The sequence below is a fragment of the Hyaena hyaena genome, unplaced genomic scaffold (genome assembly GCF_003009895.1).
Source record: "Hyaena hyaena isolate Hyena2069 unplaced genomic scaffold, ASM300989v1 scaffold_135, whole genome shotgun sequence".
NCBI lineage: Eukaryota > Metazoa > Chordata > Mammalia > Carnivora > Hyaenidae > Hyaena > Hyaena hyaena.
Genome location: NW_024080767.1, coordinates 999,630 through 1,024,080, shown reverse-complemented (window position 1 = coordinate 1,024,080; position 24,451 = coordinate 999,630). Strand labels below are relative to the sequence as shown.

The 24,451-nt window shown below is 40.7% G+C and overlaps 1 protein-coding gene across 6 annotated transcripts in view; it reads right to left on the bottom strand.

The window, feature by feature from the left end:
* Positions 1-12,786: 12,786 nt before the first annotated feature.
* The window catches only part of RABGEF1 (RAB guanine nucleotide exchange factor 1), a 57,565-nt gene continuing 45,900 nt past the window's right edge, over positions 12,787-24,451 (bottom strand). For all 6 annotated transcript variants that reach the window (XM_039238064.1, XM_039238065.1, XM_039238063.1 and 3 more), the window contains 3 exons: positions 23,542-23,633; positions 18,687-18,943; positions 12,787-15,069 (listed from right to left, as the gene is read on the bottom strand). In XM_039238064.1, the coding sequence (XP_039093995.1) occupies positions 14,671-15,069; positions 18,687-18,943; positions 23,542-23,633 (748 nt within the window). In that variant the 3' untranslated portion in view covers positions 12,787-14,670. The remainder of the gene's footprint in view (positions 15,070-18,686; positions 18,944-23,541; positions 23,634-24,451) is intronic.

The window sequence follows — 24,451 nt, the reverse complement described above, 5'->3', positions numbered from 1 at the left end:
ATGGTTCATGGGTTCCAGCCCCACAGTGGGCTCTGTGCTGACAGCTCAGAGACTGGGGCCTGCTTCAGATTCTGTGTCTCCTTCTCTCTCTGCTCCTCCCCTGCTCATGTTCCGTCTTTCGCTGTTTCTCACAAATAAATCTTGAAAAAAAATTTTAAAGGAAGAAACTTGAGTAGACCATCTAATCCAGCACACTACTGATTGACTTATCTAAACCCTTTTATTTTATTTTTTCATATATATATTTTAAAGTTTATTCCTTTTGAGAGAGACGGAGACAGTGCTGGGGGTGGCGGCTGGGGGGTGAGGGGTGTCAGAGACAGGTGGAGAGACAGAATCCCAAGCAGGCTTCATACTGTCAAGGCCGAGCCTGACACAGGGCTTGAACCCAAGAAGCTCCAAGATCCTGACCTGAGCTAAACCCAAGTTGGGCATTCAACCAACTGAGCCACCCAGGCGTCCTTCATCTAAACACTTTTAAAAAGACAGAGCTTTCTGAGGCACCTGGGTAGCTCAGTCCATTGGCATTGGACTTCAGCTCAGGTCATGATCTCCCCTCACGGGTTCAAGCCCCCCATCAGGGTCTGTGCTGAGAGCCTGGAGCCTGCCTCAGATTCTGTGTCTCCCTCTCTCTCTGCTCACGCTCTCTCTCTCTCTCTCTCTCTCTCAAAATAAATAAACGTTAAAAAATTATTTTAAAAAAAAGAGCTTTCAGAATGAACCGCTATCACTTATGAAATGATAAGAGAAAGTCTTCAGTTGAAGCTGTGACCATGTCCATCCACCCCTCTGACTTTTCAAATCAGGAGGAAATGACCAGACTCCTCCCCCTCCCAGACTCACAGCAGGTGTCACCAAAATTTCAGGTCAATTCTGACTGTGGACTCAGCACTCAGGCGCAATGCCTCCATGTGTAAGAATGCTTACCATGCTTCCAGCTGTCACCCCAAGTCCAAGAAACTAGATTTCTTTCAGCTTCATCGACTTTTTATTAAGGGAGTAGCACTCTTCTTCTGGCAGTGAAACCATTCGGCGAGTGTGTACTTCCCTAGAGGGAATTTAAACCAGACACCTGGCCCTGCAGACAACTCATTATTCTTTTAAGGAGGAGGAGGTCTCAGAACCTTCCAGCAGGATGATTCTACCCCAGAGGTGGCATTCTATATTGGTAACCACAGAGGGGTTGCCTGGGAAACCCCATTTAGAGATCAACTGTGTCACTTTTAAAACACACTTCTCCCTTTAAGAGCTAATATGCATGATTACAATTCTGTGTTGTGTGGCGGTTTGGAGAGCACTGGTTTTCACACTCTTAAAATACATTTTTCATTTTTCTGATTATAAAACAACCATGGTACTATATAAGGAAAATTTAGGAAATATTAAAAAGGAAATGAAAACCATCTGTAATAACCAAACCCAATTGTAACTACTGTTAAGATTTTGCTGTATTTCTGGAGCACCTGGGTGGCTCCATCGGTTAAGTGCTGGACTCTTGGTTTCACCTCAGTTCATGATCTCGTGGTTCGTGAGTTCAAGCCTCCAGTCGGACTCTGTGCTGACAGCGAGGAGCCGGCTTGAGATTCTCTGTCTCCCTCTCTCTCTGCTCCTCCCCTGCTTGTATGCACTTGCTCTCTCTCTCTCTCTCTCTCTCTCTCAAAATAAGTAAATAAACTTAAAAAAAGAAAGAGGAAAGATTTTGCTGTATTTCTTTCTTTTTTTCTAGCATTGCATGGAATTTTAAAACAAATTTGGAACTATGCTTCACATCATGCTAGGACAGCTTTTCTACATAATTATTACTTGATTTAAACATCCCCCTCTACACAATTTAAACACTGAAAAAGTTTAACTTCTGTAGTCCGTATTTGTAATGTAAATTTTTATTGTGTTTCTTATTATTTTTTTAGCATAGCTTTCCAGAAATGGGGTTACTGTGCCAAAAAGTAAAAGAACTTTTTTTTTTTTTTAATGTTAGAGGGAAAGAGAGCAAGCGAGCAGTGGAGAACGGCAGAGGGGAAAAGAGAGATTCTTAAGCAGGCTCCACATTCAGCCTGGAGCCTGATGTGGAGATCAATCCCACAACCCTAGGATTATGACCTGAGCCAAAATCAAGAGTTGGTCGCTCCATCTACTGAGCCACCGAGCCGCCACAAAGAGTAAAAAGATTTTTAAGGCTCTGATACATCGCACTGATTGGCCATCTGGAAATTTTATAATCTGTCTTTCCATCAGTGAGGCACATTTCTCTGTACACTCCTAGTCATGAAACGTTATCATAAAATTTTACTTTTGCCAATTTGACAAGAGAAAAATTATGTTATTAAACTATTTTACATTTCTGACTACTAATGAGGTTGCAATTTTCATCTCTTGCTGTCCATTCATAAGTCTAAATGGTGAACTGTTTGTTCACACCCTTTCTGCATTAAAAAAATGTTTATTTATGTTTGAGAGAGTGCAACCAGGGGAGGGAGAGAGAAAGGGGGGATAGAAGATCCCAAGTCTGTGCTAACAGCAGGGAGCCCAGTGTGGAACTCACTCATGACCTGAGGTGAAGTCAAACACTCAATTGACTGAGGCACCCAGATGCGCCACCTTTGTGAATTTTTAAATGGTTAAAATGTTTTCAATTTTCATATTTGAAAAAGTACTTCCGTTTTCTTTCATATTTGTATTGGTAATTTGTCTTATTCCCCCCCACAACTTTATTGTGATATAATTGACATATAACATTGGTAAGTTTAAGGTGTATAACATGATTTAATACACACTTATGTTGCAAAATGATTACCACAAAGTGGTTAGTTAGCATATCTATCACCTCACACAATTACCCTTTTCATTTTATTTTATTTATTTATTTTTGGTGAGAACATTTAAGATCTACTTTTATTTTATTTGTTTGTTTGTTTGTTTGTTTTTAAATTTGAGAGAGAGGGGGGCGCCTGGGTGGCTTAGTCGGTTAAGCGTCCAACTTTCACTTAGGTCATGATCTCATGGTTCATGGGTTCGAGCCCCGCGTCGGGCTCTGTGCTGACTGCCAGCTCAGAGCCTGGAGCCTATTTCAGAGTCTGTGTCTCCCTCTCTCTCTGACCCTCCCCTGCTCACGCTGTCTCTATCTCTCATAGAAATAAATAAAAATATTTAAAAAAAAATAAATTTGAGAGAGAGAGAGCACACGCAAGCAATGGAGAGGGGCAGAGGGAGAGAGACAGAGAATCTTACTCAGGCTCCACACTAAGCATGGAGCCCAATGTGGGGCTCAATCCCATGACCCAGGGATTGAGCCCAATTTGAGTCGGATGCTCAACTTCCTAAGTGACCCAGGAGCCTCTAAGATCTACGTTCTCAACAATTTTCAAGTATGTAATTCAGAAATTGTTAACTGTAGTCACATGCTGTACTTAATTCATAACTGGAAGTTTGTACCTTTTGACCAATATGTCCCCATTTGCCACCCCTCAGCCTCTGGCAACAACAATTTTGCTCTGTTTCCATGAGTTCAGCCTTTTTAGATTCCACACATAGATTCCACAAGTGAAATCATACAGTATTTGTCTTTCTCTGTCTGATTTATTTCATTTAGCATCAATGTCCTCAAGATCCATCCATGTTATCAGAAATGGCAGGATTTCCTTTTATTAAAAAAATTTTATATATTTATAACATTTCTTTATCCATTCTCTGTCAGCAGACACAGGTTGTTTCCAAGCTTTGGCAATTGTGAATAATGCTTCAATGAACATGGGGGCACAAATATCCCTTTGAGATACTGTGATTTCATCTCTTTTCACATCTATACACAGAAGTGGGATTGCTAGATGTATAGTAATTGCATTTTTAATTTTTTAAGAACCTCCGTAGTTTTTTCCACAGCAACTGTACCAATTTACATCCCCACCAACAGTGCACAAGGGTTCTCTTTTCTCCACACACTTACTAATAACGGTTATCTCTCATCTTTTTTATCAGGTCCAGGGATGGTGATATCTCACTGGAGTTTTGATTTGCATTTCCCTGATATTTAGTGATGTGGAGCATCTTTTCATGTCTTCTTTGTAAAAATGTCTATTCTGGATGTCTGTCCATTTTTAAATCAGATTATTTGTTTTTTGTTTTTGTTTTGTTTTTGCTGTTGAGTTGTATGTATTGGGTATTAGCACCTTATCAGATGTATAGTTTCCAAATATTTTCTCCCTTTCCATAGGTTATCTTTTCAATTGGTTTGATGGTTTCCTTTGCTGTGTAGAAGTTTTTTGTTTTTAATTTTTATTGAGAAATAATTGACATATTATATTGTATGTTTTAGGTGTGTAATATAATGATTTTATAAATGTATATGTTGTGAAATGATTACTATAATGGGTTTAGTTAACATCCATAGTTACAATTTATTTTCCTTTCTTCTTTCATGAGAACTTTAAAGATTTACTTTCTTAGCAAATTTCAAATATACAATATAGTATTGTTAATTAGAGTAACCACGTTGTACAATACATCCCCAAGTTATAATATCTATCTTATAACTCAAAGTTTGTGCCCTTGACCACCTTTGCCCATTTCACCCACCAACCTCCCTCCCCACTCTGCCCCTGGCAATCACCAATCTGTTATCTGTATCTAGGAATTCATTTTTCTTTAAAAGATTCCACATATAAGTGAGATCATACAATATTTGTCTTTCTTCATCTGATTTATTTCAGTTAGAATAATGCCTTCAAGGTCCATCCATGTTGTTGCAAATGGCAGGATTCTTTTTTACAGTTAAATAATCTCAGAGAGAGAGAGAGAGAGAACTGGGTGGTTCAGTCAGTTAAGCCTCTGACTTTGGCTCAGTTCATGATCTCATGGTTCGTGAGTTTGACCCCCCCCCCCATTGGGCTCTGCACTGATGGTACAGAGCCTGCCTGAGATTCTCTCTCTGACCTCCCCACCTTTCAAAATAAATAAATAAAACTTAAAAAAAAAAAAGAGAGAGAGAGAGAGCGCACACAAATGGGGAAGAGGGGCAGAGAGAGAGAGAATCCCAAGCAGGCTCCACACTTAGTATGGAGCCGGATGCAGTGTTTGATCCCACAACCCTGGGATCATGACCTGAGCTGAAATCAAGAGTCAGATGCTCAACCAACTGAGCCATGCAGGCTCCCCGAAAGTGTTTTCAAGTCCTCTACTATTGTTGCATTGTTGGCAATGTCTCCCTTCAGATCTGTTAGTATTTGCTGAATATATTTAGATATTCTAATGTTGGATATATATATATATATAAAATATAATATATAACATATTGTCCTATTCTTATGATGAATCTCCCCCTTTATCGTTACATAATGAATTTTTTTGTCTGTTGTTACTTAAAGTCTATTTTGTATGATATAAGTAGAGCTAGCACTTCTCTATTATGGTTTCTATTTGCATGAAATATCTACTCCCATCCTTTCATTTTGAATCTATGCGTGTCCTTGAAGCTGATTCAAGTCTTTCGTAGGCAGCATCTTCTTTTTATCCAGAAAGCCACTCTACGCCTTGAGTTGGAGAATATAATCCATTTACATTTAATAGTGTTTATATTTAACTGATGTTATACATAGATGAACTTCCCCAACTTCCCCACCTTTGTGGGAATATGCATTCTGCAAATGAAAACATTTTAAGAACGACAGAAGGTAAAGGGAATATTTACATATATTTTACACTAGTTCTTTTACCATTTTATACTTTTATATTTGTCTCTTTAATCCATCAGGAGCTAAATTCATAATAGTGTAAGATGAAGTTCTACTTTAATTGTTTACCAAAAATTGGTAATACAGAAGTATACCATTGAGGGGTGGAAAGAAATCACTTGTGATAAGGAGGAGAGTGAAAATCAGCCAGCTGGGATTTGTACATCTCCTCCCTCAGTCATTCGTATTTAGACTTTGTTCTACCATTAAAACATCTTACTGTTGAAGCTGGCTTTATTCAAAGGTGTGGCCTCTGGCCACTTGTCACATGGAAAAGAAGCTTGGAAACCCTTGAAATAATTATTTCCAACATGATTAAACTTTTAATTCTGAAATGTTCATGGGAAGTTGGCAAAAATAGTAGAGATATCTCCTGTGCGTTCCTACCTCCAACGGTAACACCATACATACCTGTAGTACAGTATCATACCAGAAAATCAATATTTGTACAATCTACCAAACTTATTCCCATTTCACCTTTTTTACATGCACTCTTTTGTATTTTCACACATGTGTAGTTCTATGCAATTAGTAGTATGTATAGATTTATTTAACCATCACCAACATCAAGATTCAAAACAAAATCAAGATCTACCATCACAAAGCGACTCCCTCATGCTACCTTCCACTCCTGTTCCTAACCACTAGCAACCACTAATTTTTTCCCCCATGTCCATAATTTTATCATTTCAGCAATGTTATGTTAATGGAATCATACAGTATGCAACTTTTTGAGGCTGGGGTTTTTTTCACTCCAACTGTCACACGTATTAAGAGTTTTTCCTTTTTGTTGCTAAGTAGTGGTCCATCGTATGTATGTGGCATGAAATAACATATGGAATGTTGCTACTTTGAAGTTACTCAAAATAAAGCTGCTTTTAACATTTGTACACAAGTTTTGCATGATCAGGAGTTTTCATTTCTCTGGAATAAATGGCCAGGAGTTCTATTGCTGGTTTGGATGGTAAGCATATGTTTTATAAGAAACTACCAAACTATTTTCCAGAGTGGCTGTGGCATTCTACACTGTTTCTTTTCTGATTCCATGGGTTTTTTTTTTTCTTGGATTCATTTTCCCTTGTTTATCAAGTGTCATTCCTTTACTCCTTTTTAGTTTCTGTTTAAATTTTTAAAAATTGTGGTAAAAGACACTTAACAAAGTGTGCCACGTTTCTCGAATTTTTCTATCACACCAAACAGAAATAGTGTACCAATAAACAATAACTCTCCATGCCTCCTTCCGCTCTAGCCCTTGGTAACTTCTATTCTAATTTCTGTCTCTCTCTATTTACCTAGTCTAGTTACCTCATATAAATGGAATCATACAATATTTGACCCTTTGTCTCTGGTTTATTTCACTTAGCATAATGTTGCCAAAGTTTATCCATGAATCGCATATCAGAATTTCATTCCTTTTTTAAGGCTCAATGCTTTTCCATCACATGGGTACACCAATTTTTTAATCCATTCATCTGTTGATGGCCATTTGAGTTGTATTAACCTTTTGGCTGTTGTGAATAATGCTTCTATGAGCATCGGTGTATAAACATTACGAACTAAATCGAATCTCCACAAAAATTCATATGTTGAAGTCTCACCCCCTAGTACCTCAGAATGTGACTGTGTGTAGAGACAGGATCTTTACAGGTGTAATCAATCTTCAATAAGGTCATTGGGGTGGACCTTAATCTAGCTTGACTAGTGTTATTTATAAGAGGAGGGAATTTGAACAGAGACATATATAGAAGGTAGATGATGTAAAGACACAGGAAGAAGATGGCAACCCACAAACCAAGGAGGAGCCTCAGATCCAACCCTACTGACACCATAACGTCACATTTCTAGCCTCCAGAATTGTTGTTTAAGCTACCCAGCTTTTGGTACTTGTTATGTCAGCCCTAATAATATAGCAAGTATCTGTTTGAATTCCTACTTTCAGTTCTTTTGGGTACTGTATCTAGGAATGGAATTGCTGGATCATATAGTAATCCTATGTTTCACTCTTTGAGGAACCACCAAAATGTTCTCCACAATGACTGCACCAATTTATATTCCCTACAGCAATGCGTCAGGGTTCCAATTTCATCACACCCTCATCATCACTTGTTATCGTCTGCTTTTCTGACAAAAACCATCCCGACTGCTGTGCATTGGTACCTCACCGTGATTTTGATCTGCTTTTTTTCTAATGACTACTGATTTTGAGTATCTTTTCATGTGCTCATGAGCAGTTGTGTATTTTCTTTGGAGATGTCTGTTTAAGCCCATTTCTGAATTGGGTTCCTTTTTTTTTATGTTTATTTTTGAGAGAGAGAGAGAGAGACATAGTATGAGCAGGGGAGGGGCAGAGAGGGAGACACAGAATCCGAAGCAGGCTCCAGTCTCCGAACTGTCAGCACAGAACCTGATGTGGGGCTTGAACCCATGAACTGTGAGATCATGACCTGAGCCAAAGTTGGATGCTTAACTGACTGAGCCACACAGGCGCCCCTGCTTGGGGTTTTTTTTTTTTTTTTAATTGTTGTTGAGTTGTAGGAGTACTTTATATATTCTAGATATCTAATGCTTATCAGGTATATGATTTGCAAAGATATTCTCTTGTAAAATAATGATTTCTAGGAGCTTGGGGGAAGAAGGAATGAGGCGACGATGTTCCAAGAATAGAAAATTTCAATTATACAAGATAAATAAGTTCTGGAGGTCTACTATACAACACAATGCCTATAGCTAACAATACTATGTTATATACTTAAATTTTTCTAAGAGGGTAGATCTTAAGTGTTCTTAACACCGTCACCCCCCACCATGCAAGTTAATAATAATAACGAGAAGGAAACTTTGAGAGGCGATGGATAAGTCTATAGCTTGGATGTTGGTGATGGTTTCACAAATGTATACTTAAACTCATCATGTTGCACATTAAATATGTACACCTTAAAATTTCCCCCTCCCTTTCTGTCTTTCCATTCTCTTGTTACTGTTCTTTGAAGCACAAAAGGCTAAAATGTTGATAAAGTCCAATTGATCCATTGTTTCTTTTATTGTCTGTACTTTTGGTGTCACATCCAAGAAACCATTGCCAAACCCAATGACATGGGGATTTCCCCCTCCCTTTTCTTCTAAGTTTTATAGCTTTAGCTCTTAGGTTTAAGTCTTTGATCCGTTGAACTAGTTGCTTATGATGTAAGGTCCAACTTCATTCTTTTGTACAAGGGTATCTAGTTTTCCTAACACCATTTATTGAAAAGATTGTCCTTTCTCCCACTGAATGGCCTTGCATAGATCTTCTATGGTTAAGTTTCTGTTCAAGTCTTTTGTCTACTAACTGAATTCGTTTTTAACTGTTGAGTTCACGGGTGTCTGGGTAGCTCACTAGTCTGACTTCGCTCAGGTTGTGATCTTGTGGTTTGTGGATTCGAGCCCCAGGTTGGGCTCTGTGCTGACAGCTCAGAGCCTGGAGCCTGCTTTGGATGCTGTCTACCTCTTTGTGCCCCTCCCTCACTCATGCTTTGTCTCTTTCTCTCTCTCAAAAGTAAATAAACATTAAACACTTTTTAACTGTTGAATTCAGATTATTCTTTATATATCATGGATATCAGTTGTTGGTTGTACATGTAATTTGCAATTGTTTTTCTGTCTCTAGCTTGTCCTTTCATTCTGTTAACAGGGTCTTTCATAGAACAAAAGTTTTAAATTTTGACTCTGTCCAATTCATCAGCTTCTTTTTTTTAAATGTTTTTAATGTTTTATTTATTTCTGAGAGAGAGAGGAGACAGCGCAAGCAGGGGAGGGTCAGAGAGAGAGGGAGATATAGAATTCGAAACAGGCTCCAGGCTCTGAGCTAGCTGTCAGTACGACGCGGGGCTTGAACCCACGAACCCGTGAGATCATGACCTGAGCTGAAGTCAGACGCTGAACCGACTAAGCCACCCAGGCGCCCCAATTTATCAGTTTCTTAAAAGGTTTTTGAGAAAGAAACAGAAGCAAGGCAGGGAGAGCGGTAGAGGGAGAGAAAGAATCTCAAGCAAGCTCCATGCTCAGTGTGGAGCCCAACATGGGGCTTAATCCCACAACCAAGGGATCATGATCTGAGCCAAAATTAGGAGTCAGATGCTCAACCAACTGAGCCACCTAAGCGCCCCTGCCTTTTTAAAAAATTTCAGTTATTGTAGTTTTCAGTTCCAAGTTTTCTATTTGGTTCTTCCTTATATCTTTGTTTTGCTGGGACGTTCATCTTCATTTGTTTTAAGCATGTTCATTTTTGCCTACAGATACATTTTTATGATGGTGTCTTAAAATTTCTTATTAGATAATATGTCATCCTGAATAGAAGTGGTGAAGGTGACCAGCCTTGTCTTGCCTGGTCCTGGAGAAGAGGATTCAGTCTTTCACCATTATGATGTTAGCTGTGTGGTTTCATATATGCCTTTTATTATGTTCTTGTTTTCTTCTATTCCTAGTTATTTTTTTTTTTAAGAAGTGTAAGTGCTTTTTCTGCTTCAGCTGAGATGATCACATGGTGTTTGATTCCTTTATTCTGTTAATGCATTGCATTGATTGGTTTTTGTAGCTAAACCATTTTTGGATTCCAGGAATCAATCCCACTTGGTCATGGTGTATAATCCTTTTCATGTGTTGTTTGCTAATATTTTGTTGAGAATTTTTGCATCTATGTTCACCAGGGAAATTGGTCTACAGTTTTCTTTTCTCATGGTGTTCTTATTTTGCTCTGGTATCAGGGCACTGCTGGTCTCTTAAGAAGTGTTCTCTCTTCTTCAATTTTAGAAGAGCTTCAGAAAGATTGATGTTAGTTCTTTAAATGGTAGGACTCACCAGTGAAGCCATTTGGTCCTGGGCTAAAATAATTATTTTTTTAAATTTAAAATTTCATTAGTTAATCTACAGTGCAATATTGGTTTCATAAGAATTCAGTGATTTCTTACTTACATACAACACCCAATGCCCATCACCCATTTACTCATCTCCCACCTGCTTCCATCCATCAACCCTCAGTTTGTTCTTTATTGTTGAGTCTCTTATGGTTTGTTTCCCTTTCTTCTCTCTCCCCCTTCCCATATGTTCATCTGTTTTGTCTTAAATTCCACATATGAGTGACACTTTTAAAACTGTATTTTTCTCCCTACTAGCTATCATTTTATTGTGAAGGCTTTCCATCAACTGAGTGTCGACTATAGTTCTTCCTCAAAATCGGTTGGTATAATGGTAACCTCTAATATGTGGGGTTTATTTATTTTGAGAAAGAAAGAAAGAGTGTGCAAGCTGGGGAAAGGGGCAGAGAGAGGAGAGAGAGAATCCCAAGCAAGCTCCACACCATCAGCATGTAGCCTGACATAGGGCTTGAACTCAGAAACCACAAGATCATGACCTAAGCCAAGACCACGAGTTGGACGCTGAACAGACTGGGCCATCCAGGCATGTGGGGTGTTTTTTTTAATGAAATATTTATTCAATGTTTTTCACAATTACTCTTCATAATTTTTATTCAGAGTTGACCACAAATTGGCCAATGGGAACCCCTTCCATCTGACTCCAATGTCCATTGAGATATGCCCATCAGTCTTAAAGTACTTTTTTGCTTTCAGACCAAAAAGATATTTTTCCCTCATTTTTTAACTTACCTAACTGTGGATTCAGCCTTCTCTCCACGGAACATGCTGCATAAAGGGTGAGTGACGCTTGTTCCCCTTTCCCAACTGGCCAAGATGTGGCTCTCAGCCAGCAAGCCATCAGATGCACCATCATGTCCTGGTCCGACGCCCCATGCATGCACACCCAGCTGTGACCATTCCTGAGTGTCCAGGCACCAGCTAGAGGGGTCACAGAGTGAGAGCGATAAGACCAGGAAGGTGGTGGGAGGCAGGACGATGCATGGACCAAGGCTCTAAGCCCCACTGGGCATAATACTCCATTGTCCCTTCAGACTTCCCTCAAAAACACAAATCCAAAGATAACATAATCAAGAATATCCAAGATGGCAGAGACAGAATATTAAAGCCCCAGTGCAGGGAACTTCTGAGCACAGGCCCAGAGTATGTCTCTTCTTTTGTTTCTCAATTTTGTATTTTTTTCCATCTAAATCCTAAAAGCTCTTGCTGCTTGATTTATAGGTTTCTATAGTGAACACAATTTTCTCATTATATTTGCTAACTGGCCAGTTAGGAGATACAGAAAAATCATTTTGTACTGTTACTTTTGATGGCACTTAGCATTTCATATCTCACCATTTTAGTGAAATATAATGTTTCCATATCAGTTATCTTGGGCTTTCTTTGTAGAAAAAAAAAATCACCTATAAATAGCTATCCCTTGAGCACTTAGCACTGCTAGGTACTGTTGTATGTCATCTAATCCCCACGAGCCCTTGAAGCTGGTGTGACTGTTACCCCAATCCACAGACTGGCTATGTGAAACAGGAGAGACTTGCCCAAGGACAAAGAACTAATATCTAAGTGGTAGACAAAATTCAAAACCAACCCCAAGCCTTAACTACGAGGCTAGAACATTTCTACATAGATTAGATTAAGCCCCCTTCATTTCTGTTTGAAGACTGAGTACCTGGGGTAAAACTTTCCGAAAAGTGCTAATATAATGGTAGTGACAGCAAACATCTTTCTCTTGTTCTTGACTTTAACTGGAATGCCTCTAATGTTCCATTTTCAAGTACGATAATGATGGTTGTAGCTTAAAAAGGAAATCTTCGCAACATGAGGATGGTAGTAATGTATCTTTTCCTAAGATAAAGAACTAAAAAGTCAATCTAGCTGGAAGAGGGAAGGATCATGAGACCCTATTAATATGGACTTCTGTTCCAAAGGTTTATTCCAATCACATTTATAGTCCGTTCAAATAGCAATACTCTCTTGTTGAAAAAACAGAAAATGTGGCCATAGGATTGACACTGATTTAAGAGAAATATAAGCCTCTACTTAAGGCAAGATTTCATATCTACAGAATTCAACTAATATGAGATATATACAAAGTAATCAACAACTTCCTTTGAAAATATGCAAGAAATCAAAAGAAGACAGTTTTTGTGGGAGGCTGATATGCACATTTTATTTAACAAACATAATGTACAAGACTAAAAGAACTGTATGTTCCCAGGAGAATTCAGAGTGTGTATACCTGGATTAGCACCTAGAAAGTACATAGAAAAGAACAAAGGAAAAAGGGAAAAGCTTTCTACAAAAATCACTTGGGCTCTGGTTTCTAAGTGCGGATTCTCACCGGCATCTGATAGTGACTCGTTGCACTGCACGTGAGCTTGGTGATCGGCTGGTCCAGGTGACTGCTTCATGCCTTCCGTGCTTTATGACAACAGGTGTGTCAACCTGATGGCTCTTACGGGTAAATTTAAGTAAAGCATATGACGTTTTAGACTCACTCTTGTTTTGTTCCAAAATTAATGCGCTACAAATCTGCATGGTACACTATTAGGAAGATACTGAGATACTGCTTGTGTGACGTGACATCATTTCAGAATGATGCCCAGGAATTATGCACGATTTCACAGGTACGCTGATCATCTGTAGAAATCACTGATTGGGAGGAAGATCATACACAGCTTATTTAGGTTATGAAGGTTCCATTAGGATTAAAAGGGTTCCACGCTGCCAGTGGCTGTAAAGCCTCACTATCAGTTAACCGCAATGTGCATTTAATACAATAGTCTTTGGTTACGTCGTATTAACCACCAGGAGGATAGCTTCCTGGTTTACACAACAGATCAGTGGTTCATAACTAGGGGTCGAGTTTGCCCCCGCCCCACCCAGGAAACATTTGGCAACGTCTGGAGGCAATTTTTCACAACTGTGGGGGTTGCCACTAGTGTCTGGTGGGTATCGAGGCCGCGAATACTGCTAAACACCCTGTAATGCACAGGGAAGCCCTCCTAACAAAAAGTCCTCAGGCCCCAAATGTCAGCAGCACTGAGGTTGAGAAACCCTGAAAGAGGTTTATATGACATGCGTCTGTGTTGCCCATAAAGTCAAAAGTCTGCTACAGACAGAGGCAGAAAGAAGGATGCTACAGCTCTGAGGGGTTCCCCATTGGCTCTTGCCGGCGGAGGCCTGTTCACTCCTCTGTCTTCTGATCTAGACCCACGACCAGCTCCTTTACAAAGAACTTACCTCCTGAATAAGTGGAGGAAAATGGTGCAAGAAGCATGGTTTAAAGTCTTCAAATGACTATTCTGAACAGTGACTTTATGTGACCTAAAAATTATTCTGAACTTCAATGGTGTCACAGTCTCTGACTGATTACACACAATCTCAAAGTTAGGGCTAACATATTGTTAATGATGGAGTCAATATTTTAAGGGGAGTATGTCTAACATTTCTAGAGTCATTTAAGTGGGGCAAACTAAATAAAATGGTGTTGAAGGCAAACATTCAGTATACTTCATTTTAAACTAAAAAAACTAACGCATGAAACGCCATGCACAGCAGACACCATTCTTTTTATACATATTTACAATTTTACATATTTACTTATCAATATATCTTCTATCTTTACAATTATAAAATTATTTCAAACTGTAGAAGAGTGGTACCATACATTTTGTAGCATTCATTTGCTTTATCCTTCAGAGGCAATTATTTACCCAAATCCAAACCACAGTGAATGCCACAGAGGAAGCATGTAGGAAAATCGTGGAGAAAAAATAGATTTAGACAAAACTTTCACATAAGCCTTAAATGAATCTATTTCAGTAACTCAAATAAATAGTATTTTATTACTTACTGAGCTTCCCCTGCCAGGAAAAAACAAAACGAAACAAACAAAACAATCCCTACAAACTGTACCTTTAAAAATGCTCTGACATTTATAAGCAATTCAGTTATAGTCTAGATCCCAATCATAGACTGTAGTAAGAGCTACCTACAATTTAGGCTCAAATAAATACTACCCATGTAAATATTTATCATCCTGCATAAACTTGAGGTTGCAATGGTGGAGGAAGCTTATCATTTTCAACATTTTCAGAGTCAATAGCTGCTAGAGATTGATTTGGGGGCTTAATTTCAAGCGGATACTTCTCAACAATGTCTTGAACCTCTTTTGCAATTCCATCTGTCCATTCTATTAGGTCTTTTTCAAGTTTCTTGGCTTCACTCATGATCCTTTCTTGCCGTTCATTCAACTGAGACAGAAGATCCAAGTTCTTATACATTTGCTTAACCCCTAAGCAAGCATCAGGAGACCAATTCTCAGATTCTTGCTTCCTGGGAGAAGTCTGGCCAGACATGTATCGATCAAAATCTTCCTGACTTAAATTCAACGACTGGGCATCTAACTTCTCAATGAAAGCCACAGCACAGCACTAGAAAAAAACAGAATGTTACTTACTATAGCCAGAAGAGGAAAGGTCCGAATATTCAAACATATATTTTTAAATCCTTTTATTATGGTGAATTTAAAACAGAATCAAGAGTAGGAAAAAACCCATCTAATGACCCACCATGAACTTCAGCTTCAAAAATTACCAACTCAGGAGCACTTGGGTGACTCAGTCGCTTGATCTTCGACTTCAGGTTGGGTCATGTTCTCATAGTTCATGAGTGTAAGCCCCACATTGGGCTCCCTGCTGTCAGGGCAGAGCCTGCTTCAGATCCTCTGCCCCTCTCTTTCTGCCCCTTCCCCCCAGTGCTCTTTTAAAAATAAATAAACCAAACCAAACAAAATTACCAACTCATAGCAAATCTGTTTCATTCATTCATTTATTTTTAGAGAGAGAGAAAGTGAGCACAGCTGAGCAGGGGAGAGGCAGGGAGAGAGAGAGAATCTTAAGCAGGCTCCATGCCCAGGACAGAGCCCAATGCAGGGCTTCACATCACAACCATGATGAGATCACGACCTGAGCATAATGTAAGGGTTGGACACTTCACCAATGGAGCCACCCAGGCACCCCAATCATGTTTCCTTTACACTCCCACCTGAAACAATACATTTCTTCCTTAGGAAAAAGAAAGTCACATTGCCAATTCTCACTGAGTCTGTCAGAAATTTAGTCCTCTCCTTGGGTTGTTCAAAGGTCCAGGAGTCTTATACAGAGTGAAGTATTGGAGGCGGAGCCGTCAGTGTTTGTTCCACACTGGCTACTACAGAGCTTCCTGTGGACAAAAACTGAATGATTCCTCGACCTTGGAGGCGCCCTGCTTGCTGGCCATGCTGCAGGGCAGAGGAACCACGGTTGGGGCTAGGAGCACTGGGCCAAGTGTCTGGGGGACACGTCCCATAGAGCCATTCCCCTTTGAAGTCTTCCAGCCCCACAATGCTCACTCAGGGCATGGCCAGCTACTGGGCCCATCAGCAGGTGCTGGAGTGGCACACGGCCCTCCGGTCCTCTAAGGACCTCTGGTCTTTTAACATCAAGTGGTTGAAAGAATAGGCTTTAAAATCAAGCAACCCGAGTTGTCACCTCCATCATGTGTTAGCCAAGAGTCTGTGAGCCTGGGGAGTTACCTACTCTCTCTGGGGATCCTGCATTGTAAAACGGGAAATACCACCCAGATTTATTGTGAGAATGAAGCAATCCGGCACATGTAATGTGCTTAGCTCACAGGTCAGCAGTAAGCAATGAACAAACGAGAGCAATTATTAGTACAGAAATCCCTGGGCAAATGCTCAGTGAAACAGACATCTGTTGGCTATACTTTCTTATATTTATTTTTTTTTTTTTACAAGGAAAATTACGTTTCACATTTTTTTAAAAAAAGGATTTTACAAGAAAGAGATACAATATAAAGAGGGAAATAGGCTGCTCACAGAATTTCTTCTGAGAAACGGATTCCCAGGACCCGACATTATTACACATAAAAAAGAGAATCATCTTTTTAAGGAATACTTAGCAAATCTATTATAACAGACTCATCTGATGAGAACAGGACCACCTGACCCTGCCACTCAGGTGCTCATGGTGTCCGTGGACGTGCCACAGTCCCTGGAGAGAGAAGGAGTCTAAGAGGGATTCTAACGTTTCTGGCATGGATGGATGCTATTGCTCCAAGTAGAAACAGTGCGCATTAGAAAGGAGAAAACCATCTGATGAGGAAGTAGGTTCAGTTTTTGAATAAATTAAATTTGAGGCACAATAAATAGTCAGAAGTGGAGCTCAGCATGAGGGCAAACAGGTGACACACACCGGTGCATCCTCACTGTGCAGGTGACAGCAGAGCTGCGACCAGAGCCGACAGCCAAGGGAGAGAGATACATAGAGGACAGCACCCCAGAGAATAACCCAACTTGAGAAGAAGTAGAAGACACAAAGCCCACAGAGACAAGTAAGGAGTAGAACCCTGAAATCCAAAAGACAGGAAGTTCTGGAACAAAGGAGTTATTAAGAATGTTAAAGAAGTAAGATGAAGGCTGAGAGTTTTCATGGGATTTGACTTTTGCCAGAGCAGTTTCACTGGAGCAGTGGGATTAGAAGCCGGACTCTGAATCAGCAAGAGGATGGAGAAATAAGGTGCAAATAGGGCTGTAGGTCAAGGCGCCGGGAAGCTGCAGGGAAAAGGTGAGCCAACAGCCTCCACTGGCGACCACCAGGGTGACCCTCAAACACCTCCCGGTCCCAACCTTCATTTCCCTACTACCAGCCACGCCTCCGTCTGCAGAAACTCAGAGATTATCCGCACTCTCTCATGTTCTCTAGATAAAGAGCTAAATCCAAAAGGCTCTAGCAGTCAAGTGCATGTTTTCACTTAGTTTAAGAAACATGTACTTTGGCTACTTAAACTTTTGGGGGGTATAGTTTAAATAGCCATGTATCTGAAAGGATGACAAGTACTGCAAATAATGGAAGAAGCATCATTCTGAAAAAGGGCATTTCCGGGATGGGCTGAACAGGTGATGGGTATTAAGGAGGGCATTTGGATGAGCACTGGGTGCTGTATGTAAGTGATCAATCACTGGATTCTACACCTAAAACTAATATTACAGTGTTTTTTTTTAACTAACTGGAATTTCAGTAAGAGCATGGAAAACGAAAAAGGGCATTCTCAAGCCCCTGCAAAGCATGTTCCCAGAAACTGCAACAACACTAATTAGCAGCTGCACGCAATGGCTGAGGGGGATGGGTAAGAAGGGCAGGTCCAGGCTTTGAAGGACTGGAAATTTATACACTTTTGGGAACCCGCTTAAAGGAAAGCAAAATACAGAATCAGGCACAAAAGTGAATACATACTTAGGATTTCAAAATAAATCACAACAAATTTCTGGAACTTTGGGAGATTCAAGTATCATCTTTTTCGACAATTTACGAGAAATGCTCCCTCCTGTAACCTGGCTTCCTCTCCCTATTACCCTGTACAACTCCCAACACAGGAAAGAAGGCACATAAGGAAGGTATTCTGTGGCTCAAATCCATTAGTCAATCTAGTCTTAAGCAGACAAACCAAAGGTTAGTGGTCAGTAAAAGGAAGTATTCAGCCTTACTTAGATATACATCTTTTAATACCGTCTTGCCTAGAATCAAGAAGCACTAATAACAACAGTTGAAAATCATTTCACATCTTCTAAACTGACCCCAGCTTAAAATCTCAGTATTCAGCTCTAAGAGAGCACTTATAGAAATAAAACAAACAAACAAAAATTCTTAAGTCTTTTCACAAAGAAATCAAAGTCCATTCATGGTTGAAACAACCCAACTAAGTGAATGGCCCTTTGACCCAGCACCCGGGAAAGTAATGGCCAGCAGCAACTGACATGCCTCCCCATGTTTTCTGTAAGATGATCACAGTCTCTGGTCAAGTACTGAGAGGTGGGATGTTTGCATGGCCCGGTCACATGTGCTATGTGACACCAAGCATGCATCTTTAGCTTTGCTGATTTCTCATCTCATAGGCATTAAACTGTCACAGCCTGTGAGTGATGTGTCACATCCCTAAAATAAATACTTTCAGGGTTCTTTTCTGTAACTGCAGAAAATCAAATCCTTACCAGATTGGTGAAATAGTAGCCGTCCTCCCCAGTCATCAATCGGCTTGGGTTGCAGAAGCGGGTGATATACTGGATATTGGACTGAAGGCGTGGGGGGTTGCCCTTCAAAACAATGTAGATGAGAGTGGGTAAAAAGTCATCGGCTGACGCTGGCTCGTTCTTGGTGATCTTAATGGCATTGAAGATGTGCTTGCTACACTTGGTGATGCAGGCCAATTTATCTCGAGGGACACGCTTAGAATCCATTTCAATGATATCTGTAAAGCAGAAAAGACCCTGCTTCCAATGAGAAAATGATTACATAAAAGAAGCTTTAGAATAATCATTTTTTAATCTATCAAGTTACAGAGGTATCCTCGCTTACCCTTTCTCCACCAGGTAACTTCTATAAAAAACTTTGACCACAAAAACTGTAAACACTGGCTCATCCTTACAGGACGTGTAACCAGGCACAGAACCACAGACCAAGCATTATATGCATTATTTCTGTGCTCCACAAGTCTATTTCTTTTCCATCCTCAGATGGTGCAATGGATACTACTATTAGGAAGGGAGCTGAGGTTCAGAGAAGTTTGATAATTTGCCCAAAATTATAAAGACAGCAAATGACAGAGGGCAGATTCAAGTCTATCTGATTCTCAAATCCATGCATTTCATCACAATGGTAAGCTGCTTATGAGCTCCTTGGAGAATTAAGAAGAGCCTTCTTCCTGCTTCTGTTCCTCTAATACACTGTAAAAGTCAACTGATGAAGCCTACTGCTTTTTAGAAAGGTGGGTATTACTCAAAGCATCATTGTATTGGATATAAAAATACAGCTGCTGAAATCTATCACATGTAGGTCCACAGCAGCGGGCACCCATGGCATAGAAATCTCCACCAGCTACAAACACCTACAGCACTTTTATGACATTTAGAACCTACTAGTTAGCACAGGGGATAAAGCAAGGGTATACATTTAATCTTATTCATTTCCCTCAGAGAAAAATCGCTTCACTGCCCCAAACGACCACTAAGTGGTAAGCTCCTGCAAATGCACACCCTGTGTCACAGGGACCAGGCAGTGGGGAGGTGGAGCTGTCAGCACCCCTAGAACACCACAAGAGGAAGGAGGGAGGGCGCCTCTGGATGCGCTTTTCTGCCTGCAATCCGGAGCAACGTGAAAGAAGAGCGGAGGCAGGTTAACTTGAAAGCAATTTCTGGCCAACAGCAGGAATAAAAGTTTTGATTTCGGTGGGATGATGGTGCCCGTCACAGTTCTTTCTGCTCCCAGCTTTCATCCTGGAGGTGGGCTACTGCGGGAACCCTCGCGGACCACCAGCCATGGAAGACTAATGCGTGGGACAGGAGCACCCGACAGCGCAGAGGCCGTATTTTAACTTCCTAATGCTTCTAGTCCCTGGGCATACATGTCTCCTGTGTGCTTTTGCTTATTTTATGGTTTAGTTCCTTTACTTTTTAAATTATGGGTTATAATTATTGTTACTGTGTCTCAAACTATTTTCTTTTTCTATTTGAGTAGAACCTACATAAAAAAGATCTGGGGCAGGGGTGTGTGTGCCTGGATGGCTCAGTTGGTTAAGCATCTGACTTTGGCTCCAGGATTCACGGGTTCGAGTCCTGCATTGGGTTCTGTGCTGACAGCTCAGAGCCTGGAGCCTGCTTCAGATTGTGTGTCATGCCTCCCCCCCACCGGCTCACACTCTGTCTCTCTCTCAATAATAAACATTGAGAAAAAAATTTTTTAAGACTTTTTAAACCATTTTTTACTACTTTCATTTAGCCTGTTTAGCTTTCTACCTTTATTGTTGGCATTTATTCTTTATTTTAAGCCTTTAGCCACTCTCTCATTGTTTATTCTTTAAGTTTTGTTTAAAAGAAGGTTTTTTAAAAAAATTTTACTTATTTCTGAGAGAGAGGGTGAGCATACATGCAAGCAGGGGAGGGGCAGAGAGAGAGGGAGACACAGAATCCAAAGCAGGCTCCAGGCTCCGAGCTGTCAGCACAGAGCCCGACATGGGGCTCGAACTGGTTAACTATGAGATCATGATCTGAGCTGAAGTCAGATGCTTAACTGACTGAGCCACCCAGGGGTCCCTATTCTTTAAGTTTTAAAGTGAATAAAAAAATGGGGCCTCTGGCTGGCTCAGCTGGAGGAGCATGTGACTCCTGGTCTTGGAGTCCTAAGTTTGAGCCCCAAGTGGGGTGTAGAGATTACTTAACTGAAACTTAAAATAAATAAATAAACAAATACAGCAAATAAAAAATGAATTATTTTTGATATGGGTGCATGTGTAGCTGCCACTGCCAAGAGGGAGGGGCCAAGAGTATAAAAAGAGAAAGGAAGGAGGGAAACAAAAAAGAGCAACGGGGGAAGGGGAAGTAGATTTCTCCCACACTCTGTCCTGCAGCAGCGCTTCCTCTTCTTAGTATCCTTTAGCCTGAAAGAAGTTTTTGGGGGACCTCTTTTGGACCCCCCGCCATGTGTAGCGAGTTCCATGACCTGTACTGCTCTACAGCCTAAACGAGGAGATCTGGGGGCAACAACAGAACAGGAAACTCCCCACTGTGTTAATTTCTGAAGTGATGATTTCCTGCCCTAAGCTGCCTGCTCTTACTTACTTTTCAGAGTCCTCACACAACTGCTCTGAGTCTGCCATCCAGGGCTTTTACTTGTAATCAGCAGGAAAGGTGGGCTGAGTGGCGGTAAGCCATCTTAGCAAAAGTCTGGACTTATCAGTAAAGAAGTTTTGAATACAAAGTAGGCTGTAGCTCTAGGTCATGATTTCTCAACCTTGGAACTAATGATATTTTGGACTGAATAATTTTATTCATTTATTTTTTTTGTAGGGGACTGTCCTGCCCTGCATGACGTTTAATAGCATCCCTGGCCTCCACCTACTAGATGACAGATGTCAACTGAAATGGAAAAATGCCTCCTTCAGTATATTTATCAACAAAACTGACAGTGCCAACTGGCAGCACCTGGGAGGGGTTCAGAAATTTAACTGATGTCTCCATATTTAAGACCACTGTTACAGACTGTCCTCTCTGAGGCTCCTGTACTTAGGCCAATGATTTCGGATTAGAACAAAGTGATCATTAGAACCTTTGGCCCTCACAGAGGCAGAACATATCTGTACTTGGATTGGCAAGATATGGGAGTTAAGATGAGAAAGAGTAAGAAAGCTTTTAAAATTTTGTGGCCACGGGCACCTGGGTGGCTCAGTCAGTTCAGTGTCTGACTCTTGGTTTTGGCTCAGGTCATGATCTTCTGGCTTGTGGGTTCCAGCCCCGCTTTAGGCTCTGCGGTGACACTGTGGAGCCCGCTTGGGATTCTCTCTCACCCTCTCTCTCTGCTCCTTCCTCTTTCTCTCTCAGAATAAACATTAAAAAATAAAATAAAATAAATTGTAGCCAAATTTCTACTACCAAAATATCTCTTTAAACTCCAACTCAGATGACTTGAGAGAAAAAAGTTTCACCTCTCAAATTCTATTCACAAACTGTTTATATATTAAAATCCTTAGTTCTATTTTTAAGCAAACAAAGGTCTGGCTCCTGTAATTTCTGGTTTTATAAGGCCTATCCTATGGCATATCAGAAAAGAGTCCCAAACATAAATTCCTTTGAAGTACTTTAAACATAAACCAGTTGGTCTTGAACTTCGTAAGAGTCTTTGGGGAAAAAACACACATACAAGGTCCACATCCAGGCTTCTCACCTTCAATCTCTAATGATGTTCCCTGAGCAAAAGGTAGGAGTGGGGGTGGGCCTTAACCCAAAGGAGTCAATTCATGAAGCCTATAACACAGCCTTGCAGAAAAGCTTTGAACAACAAAGATGACAGTATTTAGCTAGGCCAGTTAGACTTTGCAAGGGGAATTACAGAAAACATTTAATAACAGGAATTAAAATGCAAAGATATACAAAGAGAAGCAGAACCTGAGAGAGTGGAAGAATCATGTTAACAACAGATAACCCAGTCACCAGAGGGGCTGTGGAGCTGTTTCTGGGAGAGTCTGGCTTCCTTTCCCACCTTGATAATCTCTTAAGTAACCCCCTATTTCTTCCTGTAACGTGAGTGAGTCTCTAGTTCTTATAACCAAAGGAGCCTACTTGCGGGTTGCCTCCAGCACCGCTGATAGCAGCTGACCAACTTTCTTTCCCAGCAGAATTTCATTAACAATCTCTAAATGGGCAAGTCTTTCTAACTCTTCTTAATTAAGGAGAAGCTGGCCAAGACTGGATGTCTTCTCCATTAAGAGCAATTTGTTTCGGTTCTTTTCTTTTTTAAAACTTTCGTGGGCTATTTCTGCTGGGCTATTCCTATGACTAAGAAACAGAAACCGTATTACGTGCCTGGACCTGTACAGGATGGTGGAACCACATCAATTCAGGGCACTTCATTTACTTTGTAAACAAACCAGAAAAATAATCCAAAGCACATCTCTAATTAATAATCAATTAGAGAGACATCGTTTTAATATGTAACTTCAGCTTGGGGAGTACCTTGTACCACCAACTCCCTTCTTCCCTCCAAAATTATTTTGAATATATAAATGCAACTGAGTTTTAAGAAATTAGCCTTAGCTGCATTTGACCTGCATTAGTTGAGTTCAATGCCCAAGAAATAAGAGACCCTGGTCTTAGAAAATAAAGGGAAATATAGTTTACCTGCTAATGTGAATGCTTTAAATTTATAAAACTAGCACTCTTGCAAAATGCTTTTCCCACATTCCAGTATACCTCTGGCAATACACCTTACTGTCTGGTTGCTCACTGACTTAAGTATGGACTTATGTCAACTTCAAGGAAGAAAAATCCAGATAAGACAGCTCTCAGTTTCACTGACCTGTGATTGCTTTCACCACCATATCAGATACTTCGGAAATTTCTTCATTAACAGGGACACAAAGCATCTGAGGTGTAACCCAGTGCAGGGCTCTACAAAGAGGGAGAGACAGTAAAAAAGAATCCCAAGAATAGACTGCAGTCATTTGTCCTGTCATGTCCTTCAGTTAAGGGGAAATATGGGACACCACTGACTAATGAGGCCATCGCAGGCCCAAGCATATCACTGCTGAACATATTAGGAGCTGAGCTGAAGTAACTAGAATCCTGAAATGAGGCTGCTCTTTGGCACTTATCGCAAGGAAAGCAGAAGACAACTTTACCGGTTGAAATGAGATTATACTGAGGCTGAAAAGGTATTTGAGAATGAAGATCTGAGAAGAACCTGTTGCTTCCTCTCTTCACTGTCCATCACCCTTAATGCCCGTTTAGGCTCTGCCCTCAACTTCTGAGACCCTGTAAGAGGTCAACAAGTGTGTGTCACCCTGGCCTGAATCACTGAAATTTCCTGGTCACACCCTCGCTTCCCAGCAGAGACTCTGCTGCTGACCCTCACCACTTGTCTGACAAACGCTCTCACCCTGCACCTCCGTCCAAAGCCCATCTAGTTCCTTCTGGCTCCATCTGCCACCTTCCCAACACCAACTCCACACTTTAGGGGTGACACCATCAAGAACAGATCTACCAATTATCAGCCCCACTGCCTGGGAACGCCATTTGGATTCCTAGGGCCCCTCCTCCAGAAACACCTGTGCACAACCAATCTCAGGCACAGTCCCACAATTAGATGGCCTATTTCTGAAGAAGCGTTTCATTGCCACCAGAATAGAGCTCTGGGGCCCACTCTACTGCCCATGGAAGATTAAGCGCTTTGGGAAGTGTTCTCAACCCAGTGCTGGGGGAAGATGTGA